Source organism: Phacochoerus africanus, chromosome 3, assembly GCF_016906955.1.
Source record: "Phacochoerus africanus isolate WHEZ1 chromosome 3, ROS_Pafr_v1, whole genome shotgun sequence".
NCBI lineage: Eukaryota > Metazoa > Chordata > Mammalia > Artiodactyla > Suidae > Phacochoerus > Phacochoerus africanus.
The window spans coordinates 110,081,803-110,102,586 of NC_062546.1; the positions used below are offsets into that span (position 1 = coordinate 110,081,803).

A 20,784-nucleotide genomic window follows, 5' to 3' on the forward strand; every position below is an offset into this window, starting at 1 on the left:
GTTCTCTCCACACAGAGGGGTGGGGCGGGGGCAGTGTCAGTTCTTTGTTATTGTGACTAGAGCACATGTTCTCAGAGTGAATGTCAAGCTTCTTCTCCCCCGGGTTTTGGACCGTTATTATCTGTGATGAAGTCTGTGATGGTTGTGTGTTGTTTGGACCACAGGTAGGAGGATGAGAGTCTTGGTGAGTTTTTGTTTGTTTGTTTGGACAGTAATCTGCTAAGCCCTCATCCTCTCTCAAACATTCCTATCTTCGTTGCCAGCACATCCACTTAAATTCTCAAACTATTTTCCAAAACCAAATAGTCCAACAAGCAAACATTTCTTGGCACTTAGGAGAGAAGAGGTGCCGGTTAAGTGTTTGCTGACCTCTCTGTTTTCTTTTATGGGGTCAAACACTTAAAAAGAAAGCAAAAAAAACTTGCTGAATTATTGAAACACCTGAAATAAATTTTTACCACTTTGTAACCAATAATCTTTCTGTTTAGCTATTTATTTATGATACATAATATAATTATAATAAACTAAATTATAGGACCAGATATCTTGATGCAGTTTTGAGAGAGTTTTTCTTCTGTCCTGTCCCAGAGTCAGGAAATATGTTTGTCAGCTATCACCTCGATATCAGCCCTCACATTCTTCTTTTAGTAAATGCATTTACCATTACATATGTGTAAACCGAATATTTTTTAAAATGATGCTTCTTCCCTGATGTTCCTGTTTTCATCTTTGTCTTCTTTTTTTTTGTTTTTGTTTTTGTTTTTGTCTTTTTGTCTTTTGTTGTTGTAGTTGTTGTTGTTGTTGCTGTTGCTATTTCTTGGGCCGCTCCCGCAGCATATGGAGGTTCCCAGGCTAGGGGTCTAATCAGAGCTGTAGCCGCCGGTCTACGCCAGAGCCACAGCAACTCGGGATCCGAGCCGCGTCTGCAACCTACACCACAGCTCACGGCACCGCCGGATCGTTAACCCATTGAGCAAGGGCAGGGACCGAACCCGAAACCTCATGGTTCCTAGTCGGATTCGTTAACCACTGCGCCACAACGGGAACTCCTGTCTTCTTTTCTAATCTGCATTCACTCAGTCAGCATTGATTCTATGCCGACTGTGCACCCAGGACACTGGGTTAGAGATGCAGAGTGGTGCAGAGGCCCTGCCTTTGAGAAGCTCATCAAGACAAGAGTGTCATCAAGATGCCCTAGGTGGCCCTGGAGTCTTTATGGGGTGGTCAGTGGGACAGGATCCAGGGAACACTGTGTAAGAATAGCATTCCTAGGTTAAAGGGAATCAGCATTTTAATGGCTTTTTAATGCTGCCAAATTGTTTCTTAAAAGGATGTATCCAGTTACAAAATCACCAGCAATAAAGGAAAGTAACTGATTTCCCACATCCTCACCAGAACCGAGTTTCATCCTCAGGACAAAGCGAAACAAAACAGAAACTTGATATCCTAGTAGGCTTAAAATTAAGCCTCATTATTGTTTTATTTGGCATTTCTTTCTATTATTAATGAAGTTGAACATTTTCCCATATTTTTATTATTTTACTTCTTCTTGTGAAAGTATTCACTTGGAGTCTTGGCATTGTTGTTACTATTTTTTAGAAACAATTTAGTGAGGTGAAGTTCACATAACACAAAACTAGCCACTTGAAAGTGAACATTTCAGTGGCATATACATACATACATATATATATATATATATATATATATATATATATATATATATACATTCACAGTGGTGTTCAACCACCACTTCTATCTAGTCCCATAACATTTTCATCACTCTGATACCCACTGAGCACTTTCTCGCCATTTACCCCCTCCCTTGCCCCTGGTAACCACTCATCTACTTTCTGTCTTCATGGACTTGTCTATCCTGGATATTTCATATACTGGGACTGTAATAGATAACCTTTATGTCTGCTTCTTTTACTTAACATAGTGCTTGGAGGTTCATCCACATTGTAGTATATATACTTCATCCCTTTATATGGCTGAATAATATTCCATTGCATATACATACTACACTTTGTTTATCCATTCATCCATTGATGAAAATCTGTCTTTTTGACTATTGTGAATGGTGCTGCTATGAATGTGCATGAACATGTAATTGTTTGGGTACCTGTTTTCAGTTCATTTAGGTATATACCACTCGGAGTGGAAGTGTGAGGTTATACAGTGATTCTGTGTTTAACTCTTTGAGGAGCTGGCAAACTGTTTTCTATAGAGGCTGAACCATTTTACATGCTCATCAACAATATATAGCATTCCCATTTCTCCACATCCTTGTCAACACCTGTCATTTTTCTTTTTTAAATTATAACCATCCCAGTGGGTGCCTCATTGTGTTTTTTTTTGTTTTGTCTTGGTGTTTTGTTTTTTTTTTTTTGGCCGTACCTGAAGTGTATGGAAGTTCTCAGGCCAGGGATCGAATCCTAGCCACAGCTGTGACTTACACCACAACTGCAGCAGCACCAGATCCTTAACCTGCTGTGCCACAGTGGGAACTCCCTTCGTTGTGGTTTTGATTTGCATTTCCCTGATAACTAATGATGTTGAATTCTTGTTACTGTGTATTTCCTATGTAAGTGAGAAAATGGGAGAAAAAGAAAATCTTGCTTTTGAAAAATTACTTTAAAATTATTCAAATGTTCTTTGAGGAACAAAAAGTTTACTTAAAATTAAATGAAGTTGTCCAAATCTGAGAATTATTTAGCTATTAATTTTGTCTAAACCTTTCATAGTTTTCATAACAGATATTTCTGAAGCATAGACCTTGCCTCCAGTTTCTTTCTTTCTTTTTTTGTTCTTTCTGTCTTTCTCAAGAGGCATATGGAGGTTTCCAGGCTAGGAGTCCAATCGGAGCTGAGGCCTCCAGCCTACACCAGGGCCACAGCAACTCGGGATCCAAGCCATGTCTGCGACCTACACCACAGCTCACAGCAATGCCGGATCCTTAACCCACTGAATGAGGCCAGGGATCGAACCTGCCTCCTCACAGATGCCAGTCAGGTTCGTTAACTGCTGAACCATGACGGGAACTCCCAGTTTCATTTTTAAATTGAGTTTTCCTTTTCTCTATCATCTGGTTGGATTAGGGAATCAGGTTAGGTGGCATGAGGCAGATTCTGATAGGGTCTCCTAAGTCCTCCGGATTTAAAATCTCTAGGTTAGGATAAGCAAAGGGTTAGGGAGTAAACGTCAAAAGATGAGTCAGAAGATTTGAAGGGAGGCTTTCTGAAGCAGAGGGGGGCAGTAACTCTATATCTGTAGGCTGAGGGAGAAAAAATGAACACTCAGTAACTGATGAAGTGAGGTTGCAGACCAAGAAGGAGCAACCTGGGGTTAAGGATGGAGGAGAGGGCAGCGGGGCAGCCAACTTCTAGGCAAGCAGACTTAGGAAACAAGATCTTTGTGTGTAAATATTCGAAAGCCCATCACATAGAAGAGGGATGAAAGGGCTTCCTCTGGCACCAAGGATAAAACTAGCTGGGTGGGTCTAAGCTTCAGAAGAGCCAATCTAGAGCCAAGAAGAGCAGACCTGAGAGCAAGCAGATCCAAGAGGACGTGGACTCAATCAGAAGAAATGAGCCAGGTCAGACCTCCCAGTAATGCCACTTGTAGCTAGTTTTGTCGGATGAGCAGTTAAACTTGGAGCAGCATTTTCCTCCCTGACCCATGGCCCAGGCTAGGGTCTGCCTTGTCTGGCAGTTCTCGTCTATCTAATATGACTCTTTCAGAAGAATTTAAGCTTATTTCCCCAGAGACACAGAACTAACTGCATTACCCTCCTCTGAAGTTTTGTATAATTTCTCTTAAAAGCTAGTTTCCCACTATGGGGTTCCCACTATGGCACAGTGGGTTGAGGATCAGGCCTTGCTGCAGCTGCAGGCACAGCTACAGCTCAGATTCAGTCCCTGGCCTGGGAATTTCCATATGCCATGGGTGCAACCAAAAAAGAAAAGAAGAAAAAAAAACCCAAAAAACGGGTTTCCTCTTGCTGCCTCTGTTCACTCATTCCTATTACTGGCCCATTTTATTCCTTTGTGTTGCCACTTTCCCTGACTCGTGATGGACACAGATAGAAGTTGTTCGGAGGGGACCAATCAACATCATCACAGATTCTTTCAGAACTGCAGAGAGACTTCTGCTAGTTTACCCTCCTTTTAAAATTCACTTTGTGAACTTCATCCTTAACTCTTCCCCCGTTCCCTTAAAGCAGTTCAGGCGAGTTTGTGGGGCCGATTTCATCACAGACAGTTGATGGTACCAAGTCTGCCTTGAGTTAGTTAAAAGACAGCAGCAACAGATGCTACAAAGTAAAAATAACTCTTCCTAACCTTTAACATTCATGCTAAACGTACGTTTGGGAGGCTGGGATTGTGGCAAGAGTCTTAGTAACCTGAAAATGGTTTTCTCTGTCAAGTGCTGTTCCATTTAGCACAATTGGCACGAAGTCAGTGTTTCTGGATGTGTGTTTACACACACTGCAGTACCACCATCATGTAAATCCATCTGTGTGTGTGGCATCTCGTGTCATAGGGATCCATGGCCTGACAATAAATACTAAATGGCAGGTTGTATAAAAGAATGATACAGTGTCCACAAGGAGGGGAGATACCATGCAAAGTTCACATCTTGTATGTAAACTGTGCAAAGTGCAGTAGTAGACTGCCGTTTTCCTCACATTAGCCACTGTGCAAAGGAAGACTCTCTTTTAAGCAAAGAGTAATCTCTGGAATTTAGCATAAAGACGCTTGTAATTTTAGGCCTTTTGCATGCTGTCACTGCTTTGTGGGGAAGCAGCAAACTCCATCCAGTTTTCACTTCCTTCCCATCAAAGATTTCAGAGATTTCCTTTTGCAAAACAAGAGGAAGAAATTTAGAAGCTAATCACCATTTCTGCTCACTGTATTTGTTCTGAGGCATGTTATTTCTAATTTTGGAATGCATCTGTTATTTTTGTTTCATGTTTACTTCTTAGCATATCATAGTAATATGTTTTCTTTACCAGGATAGCAGCATAATGGAGTGCTTAATTTTGTTTGTTTGGTACCTGAGAATGTTATTCTATTTATGTTTTATAATTTGGATAAGAATTAAAATTTTGTAATTTATAAATATATATTTAATGCTTTTATTTATTGATAGGGTATGGAGAAAACATCTTAATGAATGCTTATTATCTGTTGAACAATTAATACCAAAACCTGGATTATTTCCAGGTGCAATCAAGTTACCCTAACTTGTAATCATAGTGCAAGTTCTGAAACTTGTGACTTCTGATTCTTAAAGTAGTAAATATATTCACACCATGCCTAAACATGTTGATTTGGTGCCAGGATAAAACTTGTCTGTTACCTCTCTTTTATCATTTAAAGTTACCATTTCCATGTCTCCTGATTCTTCATTGCTTCAGGATGCATGCCTTTAGACAGCAGAGATAAGGGAGTTTGGGAAAGGAGAATCTTCAAGTAGAACAGTATTTGAGGGGCTTTGTGGTCAAAGATCAATCTTACAGACAGAGTATGAAGACAAGCCACTTCCCTCGGTGGGGGAGCTTTTTGATAGTATCTGGTTCCTTTGTTAAAAGAAAACTCACTTTTCCTGGGCAGTTTTTATGATGTAAGATGGGATTTGAGCACAATTCTAAGTGCAACAGTTTTTTGACTCAGATTAAGTTCGACTTGAGGTTTGCAAAGTGAATACGGCAAGTTGCCAGATTTGGGCGTGTTGCTTAACACTCATCTAATACATGCTGAAGCTTCCATTTGTCAGGCATTGGCACTATCTGGTTCTCATTTAAACTTCATGATCTCCACAGCGCCCCCCCCCATCCCTGCCTTTTTTAAAAAACAGATTGAGAAACAGGGGATTTCAAGGTTAATAACTTGCCAGGTAAGTGGCAGAACAAAGATTTGATTCCAGGTCCCTTTGATGTGGAATTTCAAGTTCTTAACTTCTGAGCCAGATTCTCTAGAATTGCTTGGAAAGCTTGATAAAACATACATTACTGGGCCCTAGAGTTTCTGATTTGAAGGCATATACTGTGCTAGAGACCCAAGGGTTTGCTTCTCACCCGTTGCCAGAGGCAGACGCTGCTGGTCGTGAGGACTGTCCTTTGAGAAACACAGCTCTAGGTGATGCTGCCAGACCCGGATCTGCTGGAGAGTCAGGGAGAACATTCACTTGTCATGCTTGTATTCATAATCACTCACATTTATGGACTGCTTACCCACGTCCTAGACACTTTTCTAAGTTAATCCCTTTTTATCCTCCTGTTAATCTAAGCAGATAGTTAAACTGCAGAGAGAGGATGGGGGTGTGTCTGTGTGTGGGGGATGTGACCACCTCTTAAAATGAAGAGAAGGAACCTGAGGTATCGAGAGTGGCCCAGCAGGGAGGCCCCAGCAGGTCAGTGGCTACGCTGGCTCCGTGTTTCCTTCTGTTAGCGTACCAGCCTTCCAGGGCCGGTGCCCCGGGAGCCATCTCAAGAAGCGGACTTGCCGCTGTGGACAGGCGAGGAGAAAAGGAGACCCTTCCCCCCTCATCCCTTGGTGTCTCATGTCCTTGGAGGAAGGCTGTCACAAGCCGTACCTGGGAAGAAGGGGATTCCTTCCTCTTCATGTTTTAGAGGATGCCCTTTGTTATTCTGCTGAATGGTGCGATCCTGGAACTGACCTGTGTTTCAGTTGAGCTATGAAATCGTTGCTCTTGATTAGCTTGGATCACAGAGATTCCAGGTGTGTTCCTGTGTAGGAACCATGCTGGTGGTGCCAGAGCATTAAATTAGAAGAGATGTCACCTGAGGTCAATCACCCTACAGCAGAGGGGTCCCTCATCTGTGGTGCTGGCCCTCTAGCAGCCGGGGAAAGCCTCTGAAGAGAAAAGGAACGAAGTGAAAGAGAAAATCACCCCACAATTAACTCTGAAACCTGTCTTCTGCTTAGATAACTGATTTCCCCACTAGTTTTCAAGCTTAAGGACAAAGTATAAGACAGTTTCGAAAGATGAGATCAGGAGTTTCTGTTGTGGCTCAGCGGTAACTAACCTGACATAGTATCCACGAGGACGTGGGTTTGATCCCTGCCCTCACTCAGTGGGTTAAAGATCCAGTGTTGCTGTGGCTGTGGTGTAGGCCGGCGGCTGCAGCTCTGATTTGACCCTGAGCCTGGGAACTTCCACATGCTGCCGGTGCAGCTCCCCTGACAAAAAAAAGAAAAAAGAAAAGGATAAAAAACAAAAACAAAGGGTGAGATCATCTTGATATATAAACACTTGATGTGTTTGCTTCCATTAGCCATTTTATGAGGGACTGTTAAGTACAAGGTACCTATAGAAACGGGATCTCTTTGTCCCTCCTCTCAAGGAGAGCTCTCAGTGAACTTCACAGTCGATTAACATATAGAAGAGCATGCAGTTCTGACGTCAGCGTAGCCCCATGTACACAATGTCTCAGAGGTCCTGACGCGTGGATTTCCATGATGCTGGCCCCAGGACCCCGGGGCAGACCGTCCTTGTTCATGGGGTGGCTATTCAGATAGATCCCAACCCTTCTGACTCTCAACTTAGACTTTGCCCTAATTTAAGATGGCCTCATTTTTTATTGTACAGATTTACCTCTAGTATCAGGCTGTGAACTTTCAAAAGGATATTATGACTTACGGCTGCTTTTTTGGATACTCATCTCTGTGTTTTAGTCTTGTTTTTTTTCCTTTAAGATTTCAAGCACCAAAGTGCAAACTCTATAAAGAATCAAGAATGAGGAGTTCCCGTCATGGTGCAGTGGTTAACGAATCCGACTAGGAACCATGAGGTTGCGGGTTCGGTCCCTGCCCTTGCTCAGTGGGTTAATGATCCGGTGTTGCCATGAGCTGTGGTGTAGGTTGCAGACTCGGCTCGGATCCCGTGTTGCTGTGGCTCTGGCGTAGGCTGGCGGCTACAGCTCCCATTCAACCCCTAGCCTGGGAACCTCCATATGCCGCGGGAGCGGCCCAAGAAATGGCAAAAAGACAAAAAAAAAAAAAAAGAATCAAGAATGAAAAGGAAACGCAACTTGAACACTTAACATGTGGTTGGGGAGTTGAATTTTGACACCTGTGGTTTGATGGAAAGAGTCACCTGTGCCCTGATTCCGGTTTGTTACAGGTTAACGAAGCCCTTGTCATTTGCTGATTGTGTTGGCGATGAGCTTCCGTGGGGATGGGAAGCCGGTTTTGACCCTCAGATTGGTGTCTACTACATCGATCACATAAACAGTAAGTTTTCCTTTGTGGTACAAGCAAACATATCAAAAAAGCAATCTACCCAAATCTAGAGTCATACAAAAGAGTCAACATTGTACAAAGCGAATTTCTTTATTTTAAACCTCCACTTGCCAGTGATTAATATTTAACTGAAATGTCCATTTTGGAATTTAGGGCACATGGATCGAGTTGGGCTTTTGGGGGCAGAAAGGGAGAAAGGCGTCTGGCCTGTCAGTCTGTCTGTCTACCTGCCTGGTGGGGTGCAAGTTTTTTTCAGCGCAGGTCTGGGGCCTGTGGAGACCATGGGCATCTGGCTCCTCTCCCCACAGCCACTGTGCCTTCGGGGTGGGGTCCCGCCTTTCCTGTCCTTGCCACAAAAAGAGGCAGGCCTGGGTGCATTCTGACCTAATGGCAAGGCTATGTGTGTCACGGTGGGGTTGAGGGACGGATTGACACTGGCCAGCGACTCTGGAAGATGCAGCTGTAACTGTAACAAGAAACATCTTGTTTCTGTTTACTGATTTCTTTGTGATCAGAAGGGAAGCATCTCTCACTTTAATAGCTTTTAGATCTGTCATGTCCCTGACACGGTCAGCCTAGCGCAGAGAATCACTGTGGCTGTGAACAACTTTTTTTTTTCCCCTTATTTTCATTTTATTTTTTTATATTACTCAATGAATTTATTACATTTGTGAACAACTTTTAAATAACATACTTGAAGCAGTGTTTTTTGTATGTCTGTTTATATTGTGAGTGTTTATATTTATATTCAGCTTTCTAGACACTCTTAAAAAATTTATTCAGATGGTCTAATATAATACTGGTCTTCATTTTTCTTTTTTGTAAATTTACTTTTTCATTTTATTTATATTTTATTTTATTTTATTGTCTTTTTGTCATTTTAGGAACACACCCGTGGCACATTGGAGGTTCCCAGGCTAGGGGTCGAATTGGAGCCATAGCCGCCGGCCTATGCCAGAGCCACAGCAATTCGGGATCTGAGCCATGTCTGTAACCTACACAACAGCTCATGGCAACGCCAGATCCTTAACCCACTGAGCAAGGCCAGGGACCGAACCCGCAACCTCATGGTTCCTAGTCAGATTCCTTAACCACTGGGCTGAGACGGGAACTCCTATTTTTGTATTTTCTTTCTTTTTTTTTTTTCTTCCAAACAATGTTCTAGGCATTTTATTTTATTTTATTTTATTTATTTATTTATTTATTTTCCCACTGTACAGCAAGGGGGTCAGGTTATCCTTATATGTATACATTACAATTACATTTTTTCCCCCACCCTTTGTTCTGTTGCAACATGAGTTTCTAGACAAAGTTCTCAATGCTATTCAGCAGGATCCCCTTATAAATCTATTCTAAGTTGTATCTGATAAGCCCAAGCTCCCGATCCCTCCCACTCCCTCCCCCTCCCATCAGGCAGCCACAAGTCTTTTCTCCAAGTCCATGATTTTCTTTTCTGAGGAGATGTTCATTTGTGCTGGATATTAGATTCCAGTTATAAGTGATATCATATGGTATTTGTCTTTGTCTTTCTGGCTCATTTCACTCAGTATGAGAGTCTCTAGTTCCATCCACATTGCTGCAAATGGCATTATGTCATTCTTTTTTATGGCCGAGTAGTATTCCATTGTGTATATATACCACCTCTTCCGAATCCAATCATCTGTCGATGGACATTTGGGTTGTTTCCATGTCCTGGCTATTGTGAATAGTGCTGCAATGAACATGCTGGTGCATGCGTCTCTTTTAAGTAGAGTTTTGTCCGGATAGATGCCCAAGAGTGGGATTGCAGGGTCCTATGGAAGTTCTATGTATAGATTTCTAAGGTATCTCCAAACTATTCTCCATAGTGGCTGTACCAGTTTACATTCCCACTAACAGTGCAGGAGGGTTCCCTTTTCTCCACAGCCCCTCCAGCACTTGTTATTTGTGGATTTATTAATGATGGCCATTCTGACTGGTGTGAGGTGGTATCTCATGGTAGTTTTGATTTGCATTTCTCTTATAATCAGCGATGTTGAGCATTTTTTCATGTGTTTGTTGGCCATCTGTATATCTTCCTTGGAGAAATGTCTATTCAGGTCTTTTGCCCATTTTTCCATTGATTGATTGGCTTTTTTGCTGTTGGGTTGTATAAGTTGTTTATATATTCTAGAGATTAAGCCCTTGTCAGTTGCATCATTTGAAACTATTTTCTCCCATTCTGTAAGTTGTCTTTTTGTTTTCTTTTGGGTTTCCTTTGCTGTGCAAAAGCTTTTCAGTTTGATTAGGTCCCTATTTTTGTATTTTCTGATAAACCTAATAATACAGTATTATTCTGTATTAGGTTTTATTGCTTATCAGTGACTGACAACCAAATATTTTAGTGTTATGATGGAAGGGGCTACTTTTGGTAAAGTAAACTTCATTTTAAACAGTTATAATTCATTGTTATGTTATTGAAAATAAATAACTCTGGAATATCTGAAATGAATAACCATTTAAATCTTACTTTCATACTTATTTTATATGAATAAAAATTTGGCTTTTTTTCCTTAAATAATATTTGAGGAACCAGAAACAAACCTTCCTGTCCTGGTTCAACAGGAATAAGGGTTTATGGCACCAAAATGAGAAAATTAATTACCTCACCTTTCTTCCCACTGCTGATAGACTTCAGTAAATCCGCCTCTAGGGCTCTTTTTTTCTCAGTGGAAGAGGAATTCTTCTGAACCACTCACCCCTACCTCCCAAAGATCCCTCTTAATAACTTTCATATTCCATTCTCCTCCCCTTTTTAGTATCTTTACCAATTTTTTCCTGGTTTAAAAAATTTCTCCCGCCATTTCAGTTTCTAAAGGTTCTTTGGTCTTAGTATTTAAACACTGTAGAATCTCAAAATGAAACCAAATGAAAACTACCGAAAGCAAAAACAAATAAATATATAATAACCATCTCTATCAATTTCATCTTCTCTCTCTTTCACCTCACGCTCATCCTCCCTCTAACTCTTATTTTCACTACCCCACTAACTCACATGCAGAGCTGTCTTTCGACCCCAGTGCTCACCAGCATGGTGCTCTCTTTTTCCTTCACCACAGAACTTACTGACAGCCACACCCAGTCTGCACGAACTTCACTTCCTCCGAGTTCCCCATCGTTTCACAGAAACAGCTCTCCTGAGGTTGCTGAGGTCCTCAGGATGATGGAATCTAAAGAGCACCCCAGCCTGTCTTCCTTGGTCTGGAGCTGCCACATCCCTGTCCCTGAGGGCTATTCCTTCTCATTGTTGCTCTTTACTCCTTTGGATGTTGTGACACCTCCTGTTGGAATTTATTTTGCACACCTGGCTGCTCCTGCCCAGTTTTCTCTTGCCCTTTCCCTCCTCACCTGTACATGTATCAGGATTTCTGTACTAGTCTTGTTTGCATCCTGCAAGCCTTTGTGTCATGACCGCATTTGTCTCTCAGGGCTCTTTGCAGTGTGCCCGCTACCCTCCACTCTCCCTCCTGCCCTGTCCTTCCCTGGCACTGGACAATACTGCAGTGTGCCCTGCCCTCCCTTGGCTCTCTGCCTTTGCGTGTGTTGGTTTCAGCCCCAGTCACTCTGCCCAGCCCCTAGGCCTTTCCTCTTAGCCGATTGACATATGCTTCTAGGTCCATTTGCTCAGGCCTCATTGCTTCCCAAAGGCCTTCCCTGGCCCCTGACCCTCTGCCTCACAGGGACCCGCCCCCATTCTGAACTAGGTGCCTGGTGTGGGTATTTCTATAACACCTGGTACTTAGGGATTTTTAAAAAGTACTTGTCGTATTGCATTTAAATTATTTATATGTATGTTTTTCTTCACTAATTGTGAGCTTCTTGTGGACAGTGGCTGCATCTTTATCTCTCCGTCTTTGGATGCCTAATATGATAATCGGCTCTTCCATGCTTGAGGAAAGGAAGAGCTTTATTGTTTAACTCACAGATTAAAAGCTTCCCGTTTGTTTTTGAAGAAATTAAAGTGCATTTCAATTATAAATTATGCTTCAGAAAACAGCATTCTGAATAGGCTAAAACTTGATTATCAGAATATAAATTTTTAAGGCTACCATTTTGCTTTGATGCAGTTATGATATCCTGGCAGCCTAATGTATTGACTGTGCCCCAAATTGCCCCAGTTACCCATAGCAAGTAGTTTTCCCACTAAAAAGGACCTGGTCCATTATCTCATTAATCTTTAAGACATTTCTATGAAGTAATTTAGGAAGCAAATGGTATTATCTTCTCTTAACAGCTGGTCCACACATATGTTGTGTCTTGACGTTGTATAGTTTCAGCATTATTTTCTCTTTATTTCAATAAAAAATGAAATAAAGAATGTTTGGCTGTTTAATACTATCTCTTTGTAACAGTATTAAATATCTAGAAGTATAAAATTTTGACCTTGACAATGATGTTATTTTAGGCCTTGAGTGTTTTATGATAGAACTCACCTTTTAGTGGCTGTGTGTGGGGATATAGATGTTGATGGGGTGGTGTTTGTAACTAACTAGAAAATAATTTATTTACTTATTCTTTTTTTTTTGTCTTTTGTCTTTTTAGGGCCGCACCCTAGGCATATGGAGGTTCCCAGACTAGTGGTCTAATCGGAGCTATAGCTGCTGGCCTACACCACAGCCACAGCAACGCCAGATCAGAGCCATGTCTGTGACGTACACCACAGCTCATGGCAACACCGCGGAGCTTAACCCACTGAGAAAAGCCAGGGATTGAACCCGCAACCTCATGGTTCCTAGTCGGATTCGTTTTCGCTGTGCCACAGTGAGAACTCCAAACTAGAAAGTAATTTAAAAGTACTGTTTTTAAGTTTTGATATCACCACTACAACCAGAGGTAAATCACTTTCTGCTAGGGTCAGAGTTGTACCTTAGATTTTTTTGTCTTTTAGTAATTAAGGTCTCACTTACATATAAGGCAATGCACAGATTATAAGTGTGTATCTCAATGAATTTTGACAAATGTATAGTCCTGTGTAGCTGTCACTCCACTCAAGATACAGAATATTTCCACCCCTACCTTCATCAGGTTCTTTCCTGCCCCTTGCCAGGCATCCCCGCCCCACTGCTGAAATTATTTTGATTTCTCTCATCACAGCTTAGCTTTGCCTGTTCTAGAATTTCATTTCAATGGTGTGTGTGTTCAAGTTTGTGAGTGGAATCTTTCACTCCCCATGTTTTTACGGAGTATACTACTGACACACTCGGTATCATTCACAGAAGACTGTTCTGTTGTACACCTATCTGACACAGAACCCAGAGCCAGGACAAAGAACTCCTGAAAATCCACCCTAAACCAAACTTTGAAGCAACACGTGTGTTTGGGTTTGATGAACATTCCTCAGGTGTATATGATGTTTTCTATGGAGTTGTTTCCTTTAAAAGAAAGGAAATAAAATTTTGGTCCTGTTACTTCATCTTTATCTTATTTCATCCTTTGTGTTTTCTTCAGAGGGTAAACTGTTAAGATATTTTATAAAGAAAAAAAACTCGGATACTTCAAATATCCCACGTAAAATGCCTTATGCTGGTAGTGACACTTAGGAGTTAGCATCACTGACATGTGATAATTGACATATATCCTATTGTTGTCAAGTCCAAGGACCTCTTCTCACTCACAGTCATCCTTTTCTTCTGCCCAGATGTAGAGCTGAGGTAGACAACTACGCCTTTCTTCTTCTTTTTTTTTATCCTTTTTCTTTCTGTTTTGCTTTTTAGGGCTGCACCCATGGCATATGGAAGTTCCCAGGCCAAAGGTCGAATGGAAGCTACAGTTGCCCACCTACACCATAGCTCATGGCAACGTCAGATCACCAACCCACTGAGTGAGGCCAGAGATGGAACCCATGTCCTCATGGGTATTAGTCAGATTCATCACTGCTGAGCTACAGTGGGAACTCCTCCCTTTCTTCTTGAAGCCATTATTTTCCTCACTTCAGACTGGTCCTTCTCTCTCTCCTCACTTGCTTATACTCCTTTTGAGAGTCCCTTACCTTGTCACTCCCTGGAGGTGTGGCCTCACCCTCCTCCCCTTGAATGCTGTTCTTCGTCCACAGCTGGACTGTTCTTTGCTGTGTGAACCACTCCCCCGTCTGTCTTTCTGGCTCTGACTGTTCTCCTGTTTGTCAGACATTTCCAGCTATAGGACACTGCTACCTATGTAGTACAAAATGGGGTTCTTCAGTTTTCCCTATGATTTTGTTATTTTCAAAACATCATAGCCCTCATGGTTACTGAACTGAAAAATGTAGAATCACTTTGTCAATTCCTGTTGATTTTTTTCCTCTATAATGTATTTTTAGATTTGCTCCTTTAGCCTCATTTTCACTGCTGTTTTCCTAATTCGGACCCTCCTTACCTTGTGCCTTTTGTTCCTGTCCCCCCCCCCTTTTCTTTTGGGCCATGCCCATGACATATGGAAGCTCCTGGGGTAGGGATCAAACTAGCACCACAGCAGTGAAAACGCCAGATCCTTAACCTGCTGAGCCACCAGAGAAATCCTCCTTTTTCTTTGTGTTGTTTTGTTTTTGGCTGCAACCTCAGCATGCAGAAGTTCCTGGGGCAGGGATCAAACCTGCACTACAGCAGTGACAAAGCCAGATCCCCAACCCGCTGCATCACCTGGGAACTCCCCAACTTTCTCTTTAAAAAAAAAAATTATGAAAGTAATAGAGATGCATAGGAGAAAAGTAGAAAATGTAGGTAAATAAAGAAACAAATCATATTCACACAACTCATGGATAACTAAGTATTCTAAACCTTTTTAATGTGCATCTTTCCAGACTTTTTCATATTGACACACACAAAAACACACACAGAATTTTCAATACATTTTATACCTCAAGTGGGATTATATTGCATGCAGTTTATAAAACTGCTTCTTTTAATGTACAGTCTTTCATCCAAAAAAATTTCTGCACAATCATTTCAGCTCTAAAACTTCACATTTCTCTCAGATGAGCTTCCTAAAATATAACTAAGATCCTTTCGTGGCCTTCCTTAGAAGCTTTCTGCAGCACACTGTTGCTTACAAAATCAGTTTCCTCTTTATTAACCTGATGTTCAGGAAACCATAGCTCGTCCCCCGAGGGGCACTGGGGCAGAAGGGAGAAAGCAGAGTGTGCAAGGAAAGACCATCATGCGCAGAACAACGGAGAACAAGTAAAGCACTAAATCCATTCTCAAGGACAGGGCTGCAGCTACTTAGAGAAGGCACTTTAAGCTGATACCCAAAGGATGGCTAAGTTAACCAGCCAGGAGAACAAGGGGATGAAGCTTTGGCAGTTGGGAGGAGGAACTGCCTGCAAGAAGGAAGGCCCACAAGTACAGCCAGAGGTCTGAGGAGGCCTTAATGAAAGGAAGAAAAGAAGTTCAGTGCCGCTGAAGGCTGATGTGAGTGGGGCTGGGGGAAAGGGCTAGGGCAGTAAACAGGAGTAAGTCCTGAAGGGCCTCTTGTCTGAACCTTTCAAAGCCCTACTAATCACTGCCTGTTCCGAGGGCCCTTACTTTTTCAGCCAGAGGAAACCCCTGTGTCTCTAAACTGCCGTGGCACTTAACCTTTCTCTTCTAAGGGCGCCTACCCTTTTCTGATGTATAAAGTTGTTGTTGTTCTAATTCCTGTGTCACAATTTCTTCTATATTTTCTAAGTTCTTTGGAAGGAGGGATTATGTCGGAAGATCTTGTTTCCTCTAGTGCATATAGTAGATGCTCAATAATTTTCCGTGGAAGGAACAAACAGGTAACAAATAAGCATAGCAGATGGTTTCGAAAAAAGAAGATAAGCAGAGTTACTCATATTCATTTCATTCACTCTTCCTGAGCACAACAGAAAGAGTAGAAATATGCATGAGAGACAGAAATAATGTTCCTTTGAAGAGTCTAATGTCTTCCCTGATAAGCTCTTGTAACTCACAATGTGTTCACTATCTATACAGTTGCACATACACAAACCCGACGGAATGTGAATTCCCTTGAGGTACATGATGTTTTAACAGTATATCATCTAATATTTCTTGCCTATAGTAGACAACATGCAACTTTTATTGCATTATAATACAATGATCTCCCAAGGCCACCAGGTCTTATAAAAATACCATGTTTGTATAATATACTTTTCTGAGTATTTACATTTAATAAATATTCTTCACAGATCTTTTCAGCAAATATAACTGATGGAGATGAAGCCCAATCCTGCTTTATGAAGCCTTCTTCAAAGGTGCCTCTAGGGACCCTCTTTTGTAGTTCCTATTTGAATGGTGCGGTATTTCAGAAATGTCAGTTTCCTGCTGAATCTATTGTAGCATCCAGTATATAAATCAGTCAACTAGAGTGTTTTCTGCTCATCTACCCAAACAAATGCTGATAATTTATGTTTGTTGTTGTTGTTGTTCTTCTTCTTATTATTATTATTACAGTGCTTTATTCATTTACGTGTCAGTCAGTGTTACTTTCTGTGTTTTGTGGCAATTTAGCTGATGATAAGCATTTTATTTGACAGTATGCTAATTCGCCAGTAGGTAGGGAAATAGATTAATATATTAGAAATATACCTCTTAAGATAGTGAGAGAAAACTGGGAGTACTTACCTTACTATAACTATTATAACTGTCTCAAGTTTTCATATACATTTTCAATTTGTATCATCTCTGCTTAGTTTACAAGTTATAGATCTCTCTATAAGAAGTTATCCCCAAACTTAGTGGCTTAAAATACATTTATTATCTCACCATTTCTGTGGGTCATGAGTCCAAACAAGGCCGAGCTGTCCTCTGGCTGCAGGTCTCTGATGGGCTGCCTGCCCTGAGCGAGCCAGGGGCATGACTGCAGGAGGTCTGCTTCCCTGGGGTTGTTGGCAAGATTCAGTTCCTGGTCAGCTGCTGGTCAGTCACCCCCCTCATTCCTTGCTATGTCCATTGGGTGGCTTATAACATGGCAGTTTGCTCCATGAGAGCAAAAAAGCCAAGAAGAGCAGGGCAGAGAGAGCAAGATGGCAATCACGGCCTCTTGTATCCCAGCCTCAAGTGATATCCCTTCTCTTTGAGTGCCATTCATTCCAAGCAAGTCTGGGTCTAGCCTGTATTCAAGGGGCATGAATACTAGGAGGTGAGGATCACTGTGGGTCATCCATGGTTATCAACACTTTTTTAAGACCATAAATTTCTGTTTGTTAGAGGGTGAATTCTGTGTTTTAAGTCGGGTCAATATGACATATTTGGATAGTCAGAGACCTGAGTTATAAGAAATCTGGAGAAGTTTAGGGTCTTGCTGGCTGAGCTCTGTCTACTCTCTGTGTGCCCCAGATGGTGAGGCTGCCCAGTGATGATGTCCTTGAAGATTGTTGGCTGGAGGGCTCTCTGTCCGCACCGGCCCCTCCTGTATCTCGACTCTAGCATATTTTCCCCCCACAATTATATGAGATTTGCCTCATATTGAAGTATTTACATCTTTAAAAATTAGTGTTCAGAATACTTACTACTTTAAAGAAAGTTGAGTTTTTATTAGCCAGTGACCAAAAGGAGGGCTTTAGCTCTGAGGCAGTGGTGGCTGTGCCTCTGGCTGGCCCAGGCCTCCCAGTCTGGACACTGTGGTATTATCCCTCATCCCTGGACACCAGGTTAAACGTTTCCAGAACCAGCCTGGTTTCTAGGGAATCTTGTGGTCACAGCAGAATGCCTCCTGTCATTCTCTGGTTTTGACTCACTGCAGTCCTTGGGGGAAGCCAGAAATATTGAGTTGAAATACATTAAGATTGAGAATCACACACAAAGCATTTTGAAGACAGTACATGCCACTGGTCATTTCACCAAACTGATAAATTAATTTTCTGATCCTAACTTGTCAGGGACAGGTTGGTCCTCATCTTCATGCAGTGGACAGCCCATACAATCCATCTGTCTTGATTGTACCTGGGATTTAATTTCCACAGGTGACTGAGTGACAACACAAGGAGGTCAGTGCCATCAGAAAACATAGTACCACGTACAGTTTCCAAGAGAATGGGGCCATATCACACTATACAGGGCCATGTGGGGAGGCACCTGGCTCAGTCAGGAGGCAGAAGGAGTGCAGGAGAAAGCTTGAGCCAGAGCTTTTATTGTGATTTCCTCGGAGAGGAGAGGGTGAGGCAGGGGAGGCAGATTTGAGCAAGTTTAGGACGGGATAGTTTGAATAATTTCATAATTCCATCCAGGAGGCGGTGTGTGAGCTGTTGCAGAGCACGGGCTCTTAGCTACAGCCACTCATGGGAATCACTGGGGGAGCGTGTAAACCTGCCATTGCCTGGCTTCCACCTGAAAAAGCTCTCATTGGTTTTAGATGTATTTTAGAGCTCTCTAGGTGATGCTAGAGTGCAGAAATGCAGAACCAAGGGCTGTGCCTTTGGAGATTCTTCTCAACTCCGGGACCAGGATTCCATCTTCTTATTTGTTTGTTTTAAAATTTCTCATCCACTGTGGACTAACTGGTTTGTTGTTGTTGTTGTTTTTAATAAAATGCAATAAAAATGAATTTTAAAAGTTAAAAAAAGAATTACAAAATGCAAGCCCCAGTATTATTATTAGAATCAACAGATAGACAATAACTGTATGAAATTGCTGTAGACATTTCAAAATGTTTCCTCCTGATTTTCGTACTTACCGTTGCAGAACTAATAGAGTTCATGGACCCATGCTGGTCTGCAGACAGACTTTTGAGTAGCACTGATGTGGCGAGTCCTGGATTAAATGAACAGAAGCATGTGCCATGGGAGGTAGATTGGCTTCAGATCATATGGCTTGAATGCTGCCAGTAATAGCTTGCTTTTATCCTGAAAGTATTGAGGAGCCAGAGAGTTCCTGAAAGGAATGACCTGAGCATAGCCGGTTGCTGTGCTCACTTTGGTAACATCGTGTGGGAAGAATAAATTGTTGACAAGAACCCAATAGGGGTGGGAGTGGGAAGGCACTGGGTAAGATAAAACAAAAACTCTTATCAAATTTCTGGAAACATCACTTTGTAGTACTAATAGATTACTTAGAGAAGATAAGAATTAAGGATGGCGGCTTTTTTAAAAAGCTTAAATAATCCAAAAAAAACCCACCATGAAGTTCTAAAGAATAACCTACCTGATATATTTTCAGAAACCACACAGATTGAAGATCCAAGAAAACAATGGAGGGGGGAGCAGGAGAAAATGCTCAAGGACTATCTGTCAGTGGCCCAGGAGGCTCTCAGAACGCAGAAGGAGCTGTACCATGTGAAAGAGCAAAGACTGGCGCTGGCCCTGGACGAATACGTCCGCTTGAATGATGCCTACAAGGAAAAGTCGAGCTCTCGTACCAGCTGTAAGTACAGTGTGCTCTTCAGACCTTAGAAATGGGGACCAATTTGTAGGTAACAGAAGGCCACTGGGTTTCTGTGGGATTTCATTTTGAGTCCTGTTGCTTCCCAGGCAGGAGGGGTCCCTCAAAGCCACATGAGGCCGAGGGCACACGTCAGATTTCTCAGTAAAAACCCTTGACTCCATTCCAGATAAAAGTCTCCTCAGCTGGGAATTAATTTTTATCTTTTCATGAACTGAAATGGGTAAATAATCTGGCCCTTTTTGTTACTCTAGTACAATATTTTCACTGGGACAAAACTAAAACTGGAGCCCCTAGCTAGAATGAAGTTTCTGTTGACCACCTGAGTTCATCTCTCTCTCTCTCATCTCAAAAACTAATAATATGGACCTGGCCTTGTTTAAAGAAGCAGCTATGATGGGCTCAAAGTTCTACTTTAATTATGAATTTCTGGATAATGCAAAGCTCTGGTACCTGCAATAAGATCCTCTAAGATTTTGTCCGTAGATAGAAGATTCAGAAGAAAATGAGGCACTGGGGTCTTTGTAACACTCCTTTTTATTGAGTTTTTTTAAAAAAAAATTATAAAGGTTTGAAGATGACTTTTTATATTTAGGTGTCTGATGAATGACAATAAAGGAGTTATAAAGTTAAGTAAGTATCCACAGAAGCATGTGAATCTTGTTGTTTTTAGAGTTTGTAAATTCCAAGTTGACAATTAGTCAGGCAGCTTGTACAAGTTACTTTTTTTTTCTTTTTTTCCCTTTGAAAGTATTCTCAGGATCTTCATCCAGTACTAAATATGACCCTGATATTTTAAAAGCTGAGATCTCCACTACGCGATTAAGGGTAAGATTTTTTACTACGGTTCTGCATTGAACATCTGCATAGAATCAGGAAGGGACATTGAGGTCATCTGCCATCTTTATTCAGTGTAGGACCCCCTCCCCTTATCCTTAGGGAGGTTGGTCTTTCTACTTTTTTTAGAAGGCATGCATGATCGAGATTGTTCTTGTTACTGAGGAAGAGTTTGTTCCACTACTGGGCAGTTTTATTACTTGTAGTTAGTATATTGCATCAGAATTTGAGTCTCAAAAACTTACTTTTCCTTATTGTGCTGAAATACTTCTCCAGAGCTGAGCTTGATTGCTCTTTCATCAGACAACCCAATATTTCAAGATGCC

General features: G+C 41.6%; 1 protein-coding gene across 2 annotated transcripts in view; it reads left to right on the forward strand.

Annotated features, from left to right (window-relative positions):
• The window catches only part of WWC2 (WW and C2 domain containing 2), a 182,258-nt gene that overhangs the window by 87,460 nt on the left and 74,014 nt on the right, over window positions 1-20,784 (forward strand). The window contains exons 2-4 of one of the 2 annotated variants that reach the window (XM_047772309.1): window positions 8,149-8,258; window positions 19,400-19,603; window positions 20,373-20,449. In XM_047772309.1, the coding sequence (XP_047628265.1) occupies window positions 8,149-8,258; window positions 19,400-19,603; window positions 20,373-20,449 (391 nt within the window). Of the gene's footprint in view, window positions 1-8,148; window positions 8,259-19,399; window positions 19,604-20,216; window positions 20,255-20,372; window positions 20,450-20,784 lie in introns of those variants that run through there. The other variant, XM_047772310.1, reaches the window with a different exon arrangement.